Source organism: Babylonia areolata, chromosome 21 (assembly GCF_041734735.1).
Source record: "Babylonia areolata isolate BAREFJ2019XMU chromosome 21, ASM4173473v1, whole genome shotgun sequence".
NCBI classification, from domain to species: domain Eukaryota; kingdom Metazoa; phylum Mollusca; class Gastropoda; order Neogastropoda; family Buccinidae; genus Babylonia; species Babylonia areolata.
In genome coordinates, this window is record NC_134896.1 from 18344863 (window position 1) to 18354862 (window position 10000).

At 46.7% G+C, this 10000-nt stretch overlaps 1 protein-coding gene across 1 annotated transcript in view; it reads left to right on the forward strand.

The window, feature by feature from the left end:
• LOC143296578 (uncharacterized) overlaps positions 1–8997 on the forward strand; it is a 110677-nt gene extending 101680 nt beyond the window's left edge. Inside the window, exon 2 of the mRNA XM_076608601.1 lies at positions 8470–8997. Within this exon, the coding sequence (XP_076464716.1) occupies positions 8470–8997 (528 nt within the window). The remainder of the gene's footprint in view (positions 1–8469) is intronic.
• Positions 8998–10000: the final 1003 nt, after the last annotated feature.

The following is a 10000-nucleotide window of genomic DNA, read 5'->3' on the forward strand; positions in this document are numbered from 1 at the left end:
ATTCATTCCTTCAGAAAGGGTCATGGTCTGTATGAATAAACTTGCACACTTCCTTTCCTTGTTAGCATATTCAGATTTTGTTAAACAAACAAACACACAAACAGGACTGGTGAGTTTCAGAATACGCAGTCTTTTTTCTTTGTTTGACTGTGTATAACTTTTCCTTTTTATGCCTGTTGTTCCCCATTTCTCACATCTATCTGTCTGTCTATCTACGTACCTACGTGCCTATGTATGTATGTATGTATGCATGTATGCATGTATGTATGTATGTATGTATGTATGTATGTATCTGTCTATCTGTCTGTTTGTCTTCTGTCTTTTTCTTACTTTCTTTCTTTCTTTTTTTCATTCATTTTCTCTTCCTTTCTCCCTTCCTTCTCAGTTTCATTTCTTCTTCTTTCTTTCTTTCTTTCTTTTCCCTCCATCGCTCTGAAGCACCTAACAGATCATTGTTTTGTCAATAGGGAAGCTTGCGAGTTCAGTATTTATAATGACAAAACGCATGTGAATCCACATCAATTCATTTACAATTATCTACAACCTCATTATCACAAACCTAGCTTACAAAATGCAATAATAAATCAGCCAAAAAAAAACAAAAGCAGCAAATGCTGGACTCTGGGGGTCCAAGCTAGCCCATTGCGGTATATATCCGTGCACTGACCATATGTTCACGATATGTTTACGATGCAAGTCCACCTGTTAATTTCCTGGTGAGTGATTATCGCCTCACCGGGGGGGAACGGCCAGTGACTGGCCTTGGTGGTCAGCGGAGGCAGTAAAATAAGGTGATTGGATCGGGTCGACTGTCAACAGCATGGGTTAATTATTGTGATTGGAGTGGATGAGGTACGTGTGCTGCGCGCCCCATCTTTGACTCCGTAATCGTTACTCCTGGGCTGTGTGCGTGCGTGTGCGTGTGTGTGTATGTGTGTGTGTGTGTGTGTGTGTGTGTGTGTGTGTGTGCGTGCGTGTGTGTGTGCGTGCGTGTGTGTGTGTGTGTGTGTGTGTGTGTTTGCAGCTCTTCATGTTCTGTTATATGGGTGGGCAGTTTTGTACGAGCAGTTGCCTCTCTCTCTCTCTCTCTCTCTCTCTCTCTCTCTCTCTCTCTCTCTCTCCCAGCGCGCGCGCGTGTGTGTGTGTGTGTGTGGGGGGAGGGGGAGATGTGGGAAGGGGTCTGGAGGTGTGGGATGGGGGGGGGGGGTGTGTGTGCTCAACATTGTAATGGGTCAGAAGGCCTTCTACAATAAAACAGTTCTGAGTTCTGAGTTCTCTCTCTCTCTCTCTCTCTCTCTCTCTCGTGGGTCACAGCGATTAATGTCACTAATTTCACTTCCTAGAATATACCCCCCCCCCCCACCACCACTCGACCTTGAGTGCTAGCTAGTCGGTCTGGATGCTTGTCTTACGGATGAGACGATCAATCGAGGTCTCCGTGTACAGTATGCACTCAGCATTAAAAATAATAATAATAATAATAAAAATAAACAAAAAAAGAGAGAAGAAGAAGAAAAGAAAAAAGAAAAAAAAAGAAAGAACCCACGGCAACAAAAGCGTCGTCCCTGGCAAAATTTTGCAGAGAAATCTCCTTTGACAGAAAAAAAAACAAAAAACAAACAAACAAACACGTACACTTCCAGACAGATAAAGAAAGGGGGAAAAATAAATGGCGCACTCTCGCCTGTGGGAGAGTAGCCCTGTGGGAGAGTAGCCAGAATTGTATTGTATTGTTTTGTATTGCATTGTATTGTATTGTATTGTAATACTTTTTTGTAAAAAAAAACAACCCATATTTCTGTGTGTGAAAATCGGGTCACCCTTGGAAGTCGGGGAGAGCGCGTCACCACGCTGCAGCAACGCTATTTTTCCCCCTGTCTGCAAGTGAACTTGTTTCACTATCACACTGAATGCTTCTACAGAACTGTGGCTGGGGGCTAAACCTTGTTGTCGTCGTAGGTTCCTTGTACGCGCTTAACCCTTTCACTGCCAAACTCGCATTTATGCAGCAGCTAGGCAGAGGACCCATGTCACTGAAGGGTGACCAGATCATGTGTCTGTTATCCATGAACCTACTGCTCTTTACGGTCGGTGGCAGAATAGGCCATATTTTCTACGCATCACAGGAGGGAATCCCCTAGCTATTCTTAGACACCATATTTTCTGTGTTTACAGCACAAGGGAATTTTGTACTCTAAATTGACTGGCGGTGAAAGGGTTAAGTGTACGACGTTGGACACAGGACCTCGGTTCAGATGCCACACATGATGCAAGCTACTCCCTTAAGTTGCCACAAAAACAAACATATCCCCCCCATAAACTATCCCAGCGTGGAATTCTCTGCCAGCATCAGCTGCCGGAGCCTCCTCCTTGGTATTTTTTCAACAGGGAGCTAACTAGCGCCGTAACCTTCTAAAACCTCCGATTAGAGACCACGGATTAATGTAACGGAAAATGACGGGCTACAGCTGTGCCGGTCGCGATGATTCCCAAGGGAGCGCTTCCGCTAGCCAGAGATGTTCTGCCCAGATACTGTGAAATCAAGGCTCGTGGTCAACCCCTCGCCCCCCCCCCCCCCCCCCCCCCCCCCCCCCCCACCTCTCCCTCTCTCTCTTTCTTTCTTTTTTTCCCCCTCAAAGCACTGTGCACACCCAAGCCGCTTGAAGATTTGAACAAGACGACGTGACTAGAAGATTGAAGATTGAAGATTTAGCGTCTCATCCGAAAAAATGTTGGAGAGCCACCAGGTAATTACACTGAAGTTAAAAAGCTGCAGTAATTAAAAAAAAATTAAAAAAAAGAAAGAAAAGAAAAAAAAAAAAAGATACTACACGGGAAGCGTCGTGACAGAATCACCGGTTAGGCGTTGGTACTTCTTCTGACGGGCGCAATAGCCGAGTGGTTAAAGCGTTGGACTTTCAATCTGAGGGACCTGGGTTCGAATCACGGTGACGGCGCCTGGTGGGTAAAGGGTGGAGATTTTTACGATCTCCCAGGTCAACATATGTGCAGACCTGCTAGTGCCTGAACCCCCTTCGTGTGTAAACGCATGCAGAAGATCAGATACGCACGTTAAAGATCCTGTAATCCATGTCAGCGTTCGGTGGGTTATGGAAGCAAGAACATACCCAGCATGCACACCCCCGAAAGCGGAGTATGACTGCCTACATGGCGGGGTAAAAGTGTCAATGCACGTAAAAGCCCACTCGTGTACATGCGAGTGAACGTGGGAGTTGCAGCCCACGAACGCAGAAGAAGAAGAAGAAGGTACTTCTTCTGATCCAGTGTAGGCAGCAGTGATGAGGGTTCGTGCCTCCCGTTTGGGCATGGTCCAGGTGCGTCCTCAGGAAGAGGCACTTTGCTCCGATTGTCCTCACCCTACTTTGGTGTGAATGCCGGGACACCCGAGATCGGCTGGGGAAGGTTAAAACGGCGGAACTGAGGAAGAGGATTGGGACCAGCCTTCTGGTGCCGAGCACAAGACACCGTGGATATAGATTCACTACTGTCCCATCCCCATGGCAGTAAAAGGACTTTTTTTAAACCCTCTTCTTCTTCTTCTTCTTCTGCGTTCGTGGGCTGCAACTCCCACGTTCACTCGTATGCACACGAGTGGGCTTTTACGTGTATGACCATTTTTACCCCGCCATGTAGGCAGCCATACTCCGTTTTCGGGGGTGTGCATGCTGGGTATGTTCTTGTTTCCATAACCCACCGAACGCTGACATGGATTACGGGATCTTTAACGTGCGTATTTGATCTTCTGCTTGCATATACACACGAAGGGGGTTCAGGCACTAGCAGGTCTGTACATATGTTGACCTGGGAGATCGTAAAAATCTCCACCCTTCACCCACCAGGCGCCGTCACCGTGATTCGAACCCGGGACCCTCAGATTGACAGTCCAACGCTTTAACCACTTGGCTATTGCGCCCGTCATAAACCCTCTAATAATACACAAACACGCCTTCAAGCATTGCCATGATGACACCATGTTATACTGCCTTTTAGCAAAGCGTAGCCGAAGGTCAGCATAGCTGAGCGCTGGTTGGTATTCATTTTTCTCTGTCTGTCTGTCTCTCTTTCTCTCTGTCTCTCTCTGTCTCTCTGTCTGTCTGTCTCTGTCTCTCTCTCTGTATCTCTCTCTTTCTCTTTCTCCACTTTAACTGTGGACATCAAAACCGTCTCTCGAGTATTCCATGAGAAATACGAAAACCGAATCAGCATATTGGAGGTTCTCAGGAGACAGAATAATCGATAAGGAAGCTGGAGAAGATAATAATAAAAAGCACACGCGAACAGTGAGGAAGAGAGAGAGAGAGAGAGGGGGGGGGGGGGGTGGAGGGGAAGGGGGAGATGATTTGCTCTTCTTTTCAAGGGACAGTACTCTTTATTCCATTTCATAAACAGCAGTCATACTGCCGAAGGGTATTACTGGGTTTTTTTGGTTTTTTTTAAACTGATTCTATGTAGCCTTGATTTTATAATCATTATGACCGTAATGCATTTACTTATTAATATCATTTTTCGATTTAGTTAACCTTGCCGGACCTCAGGAACCTCTCCTTTCAACTGTGAAGAGACGCAAGCTGATATGGTTTGGGCACAACACTCGACACACCAGTCTGTCCAAAACAATCATGCAAGGCACCATCGAGGGCGGGAGAAGAAGAGGAAGACAGCGGAAGAACTGGCATGAGAACATCAAACAATGGACCGTACTCCATACACGTGAGCTGCTGCCGGCGGCTACTGTCAGAGACAGATGAAGAATGGAGGTTGCGTCTGCGGTCCTCAGGTTTCCCCCCAACGACTACTTTGTAGTTATGGGTCTGAGGTGAGGTGAGGTTGATTTAGTTAATTTTGGACTATCTCGTTTGATTTAAATAATCTTTAATTATTCAACAATACACATGATTACAATGCAAATGAACGACAAAATAGCATCAACAAGCTTAAAGCTTATACTGTGCTCACAACGTTGCACTTCCATTTTATCATGACGGCTGATGAACCATATTATGACTTGTATCAAATAGCATTCATAAACAGTAAGTAATGAAATAATGAAATAAAACAAATAAACAAACAGTACATAATATAGTAAAATAATGCTAATATCAATATTAAAATGAGATTAAATTTATTATTTTTATTATCACCAGATATCTCGTTTCATTTTAATGTTTTATCCCGGACCTAGGAACGGCTCTTCCCAAGGCCAGACCAATCGCATGGGGCTTTATATGCTTCGGTCAGGCACCTGTCACCTCCCCACCACCTCCCCCCCCCCCCGACCCCCCCGCCCCCCGCCCCCACCCTCCTCCCACCAACCCCGGCTCCTACCCACCTTTTCACTGTTGGGGATGAAGTTCATTTTGTTTTAGAATGTCCCACCAAAATACTGTAATTCAGTCGAAATAAATTGATACCACATAAATATAAATCACATATTATATGTCAATGTTCGGTTTATGCAATTTATTCAGTGCTGGGAAGAAAACACAACTTAATCGAAGTAAATTCATAAAACTTGGAAAGGTTGTATAACTTTTGTTACATCTAAAGCATACTTGTCAGTATGTTTAAGTCTGCAGCATTAGCGCGATGCGTGTGTGCGTGTGTGCTTGCGCGGGTGTGCGTTTTTGCATGTTTCGGAGACATCGTTGGTCTGAAGTTGTGATTCAATGAGTATGTATTGTTATTGTCTCCTCCACACCCCAAAAGTGGCAAAAAGGATTAAATTTCTTTGAATGTTTGAATCTTCTTCTTCTTCCTTCTTTTGTTTTGTTTTGACAGACATAATGTAGCGTATACATACATCAGTCCGGACAGCTTTGACACCTCACTGAAACTGAAAGTAAAACAGACGAAGAGCTAACAACAGTCCATTCCAAGAATCAGAACTCTCCACATAACAAGAAGAACTGACTGACCGTACATTACGCGAGTCACACCAACACGCGCCAAGCAAGAAAGACAGAAGCGGGCAGCAACAACATATCTCCTGTTCTTGGTGATATGACTGAATGAATGCTGGGCTTGGATGCCATGCCGGGGAAGTGTCGGATGAGGGTGGGACGTGGCGAGGGGTGAGGGTGGGGTGGGGTATGGATGGGGTGGGGGTGAAGGTGAGGTGGGAGGACAGAAAGGATGCTGGGGGAAGGAGCAGTGTGTGTGTGTGGGAGGGGAGCGGTGGGGGGAGGGTAGGGCCGGGTGGGGGGGGGGGGGTGTGTGTGTGTGTGGGGGGGGGGGGGGGTAAAGTATAGAACAACGGTAAAGAAATTGTCAGGAAAGAAACCGGAAAAAGTGGAGAGAGAGGAAGGGAGGAAGGCGAGAGGAGAAAAGGGAAGGGGGGGGGGGGGGGGGGGGGGGGGGGGGGGGGGGTTGAGGAGTGCTTTGGCACACATTTTCACGACTGTCTCTTCTACTATTCAGTCTGAGTCTCAAAGAGGTGTCAAAGCTTGCTGACTCATCTGACCCATATACTGCTAAGCCGCTCTTCTTTCGACAAAAAAACAAAAACAACCCCCCCCCCCCACCCCACCCCCACCACCATCCCCCCCCCCCAAAAAAAAAAACCAGGGACACCACCACCCACCCCACAAATCCCCCGCTCCACCATCACGTGACCTCCAATACCCCCACACCCTCGTTGCCCTCCCCTCCCCTCCCCTCCCCTCCCTCCCTCCTCACTCACTCCAAACCTAGAAACACCCTTTGACCTGTAAACATACATAACTCTCGATGCACGATGCTCGTGAAAACAGAGCAGCACTTCTGAAGGCAACTCAAACAGCACAGCAGAAGGAAGGATAGAGTATTTATGTTCCGCCCAAACGTTTCGTTGCCTGTCAAAACTGTCGCTTTCCGAGGGCGGTTCCCATGAAAAACGAAAGCTGTCGCCCTTCTTTCTGGGCAGCTTTGGCAAGAGGTGTAACCTGTCAGAAAGAATGAACAATTGGGCTCAATTCGTTTCTGTACCGGTCTTACGTGAATACTGTTTTTGTCTTCTTTTTTTTTTTTTCTCTCTTTCTCTAATTTTGATTCACGTACATCCGTCGGCCTGTTTGTCTGTGTGTTTCTCCCTTTCCAACTCTGTGTGTGAGTGAGTGTGTGATTGTACCTCTGTCTGTCTGTCCTGTGTGTGTGTGTGTGTGTGTGTGTGCGTGTGTGTGTGTGTGTGTGTGTGTGTGTGCGTGCGTATGTGCGTGTGTGTGTGTGTGTGTGTGTGTGTGTGTGTGTGTCTGCACGCTTATGTATGTATGCATTGTTCTTTATATGTATCCTCCCCAATCGAACTTACACAACTCGAACTTTCGAGAATAAGCAATCACATCAGCCCCTGCAAGTAAAAAAAAAAAAGAAAAAAAAAAAGAGCATCTGAGCATCTGGTCAGCATCAGTTGTCACTGGCGACAAAAGTGCAAATTTCGTTCTGGTGGCAATTTTGGGAACGATGTCTACCCAAATTGTCACTGGTGACAACCCTGTCAAGCGACAAATTCGAGCAAGAGCAATCACTTTAGTGGAAAGAGAGCTGACAGGGCGAGGTGGTGAGAAGGGGGGCGGGGGGGGGCGGGGGGGCGGGGGATGGGGGGAGGGGGGAGGGGCGGTGGAGTTTGGTGAGTGAGACATCAATCTCCAGCCCCCCCCCCCCCCCAACCTCCCGGCCCCCCCCCCCCTTTTTTTTTTTTTAATTCTTGACTGTTTGGCGAGTGACAGAAAGAGGCAGGAGAGGGCTTTAAATATCATGCAGCGTGTGTAACTGCTGTTCCGTCATGCCGGTCAATCGATCCATTTCCAGTTTCCGAGGAGGTGTCAAAGCGTGCAGGATGATCCATATATACATGCTACATACACAGAGGAGTTGATGCCTATGCGTAAACCAAACGCGCTGATCAGGCATAACATTTATTTTTTTTTAAAAACAACCCCAAGAAACAATAAATTAAAATAAAAAAAAGAAGAAGAAAAGGGGAATGAATTCATTGAACACAATAAACTGATAGGTAAAAAAACAAAGGAAAACAAAAAAACCCACCTAACTTAATAAAATGAAGTAAAATACATCGAACAACAGCTTTCGTAGATGACAGTGCCGCACACAAAGAGCTGTTCCATAGATCAAGCCTGGAGCAGCAGCAGCAGCAGGAGGAGGACGAAGGTGGCAGAATGGTTAAGACGCTTATCTGCCAATACAGTGTCCGTGGGGGTTTGGGTTCGAGGCCCCGCTCTCGCCCTTTCTCCCACGTTTGACTGGAAAATTGAGCCGCGTTTTGTTTCAACATCTTTTTTTTTTTTATGTGGCACATGATCATAATATGTTGGTGTTTTACAACGAGCCTGTGATTGCCAAAGTTAATTCCCATGTGGATTAATAAAATGCTTTCAATTTGATTTGATTTGATTTGTCATTCGGACGAGACGAGACTAAGCTGGAGAGCACATCGAGAACATCTGCGCTAAGGCCAACAAGACACTGGGCTTCTTGAGAAGGAACTTGAAGGTGTGCTCCAGCCGTACCAAAGAGCTGGCCTACAAAGCAATGGTTCGTCCAGTTGTGGAGTATGTCTGCACTGTATGGGACCCAAACTCCAACAAGCTCATCACAATCCTTGAGAAGTTCCAGCGAAGGGCAGCCAGATTCGTCACCAACCGCTACCACAACACTCCCAGTATTACAGACATGCTGACGCTTCTTGAATGGCCCGTGCTCGAACAACGACGTCGCTGCTCCAGACTCGCAATGCTCCACAAGATCCTCAACGATCAAGCTTGCGTCTGCTGCGCCGACCTCAAGCGGCAGCCTCAAAGGGGTCGTCGCAGCAACCACAACCAACAACTACAAAGAATCCGATGTCGTACTGACTACAGAAAGTATTCTTTCTTTCCGAGGACCGTTGTCGACTGGAACTCCCTCCCAGCTGATGTTTTCGAGGCCCCCTCCTGCAACGCCTTCTGCTTGAGGGCATTGAGGGCCCTCCAGGCACAGTAGACCCCAACCCCCTCCACCCCCACCCCCCCAACCACCCCCCCACTCGGTCCTTCAACCCCCCCCCCCCCCCTCCTAATGGCATACGGATAAGGACTATGAGTACGAAATTCCGACTAAGAGCTCACACTTGCACTTGCAAAAATGTTAAAATAATGGTCAAAGTTATGACCGCTGAACATTAATGGAAGAAGAAGAAGATCAACCGAGGTCCTTGTGCAGCACTGACGCGCTTGGCGCACTGTGAAGACCCATAAGGCGACGTAAACGTTGTCATCTGGCAAAATTCTGAAGAAGAAAATTAATCTACACTGACTGGCACACAAATAATTATATATGCATGCAAGTAAAGCGACAAATTCGAGCAAAAGCAATCACTTTAGTGGAAAGAGAGCTGACAGGGCGAGGTGGTGAGAAGGGGGGCGGGGCGGGGGTGGGGGGAGGGGTGGAGGGGCGGTGGAGTTTGGTGAGTGAGACATCAGTCTCCGGCCCCCCCGCCCCCTCCCCCGCCCCCCCCCCCCCCCTTTTTTTTTTTTTCTTGTTTAATACTTGACTGTTTGGCGAGTGACAGAAAGAGGCAAAATTCTGAAGAAGAAATCTACACTGACTGGCACACAAATAATTATATATGCAAGCAAGTAAAGCCTGACTTGTGCGTTGGGTTATGCCGCTGTCAGACATCTGTCTAACAGACGGGGTGTAGCGTATATGGATTTGTCCCGGCGAACGCAGCAAACACCTCCTTTTCAGAAACTGAAACTGGAGCAGCGGAGGAAGATGTACAGAAGTGATTGTATTGCCTTTTGTTGTCTGGTGTCATTCTCTGTAATATTGTGCTTTATTTGTGCGTGTTTTTCTGTTGAATTCTGACCTCTTTTTCGTCTTTTTAAATTTTTTATTTTAATTTTTTTTAGAACAGTGATTGTCCTATTCAATGACATTCAATTTTATTGCATTCTTATGAATAGTAATGTATTATGTGTGGGTTTTTAGGGGGTGTTTTTTG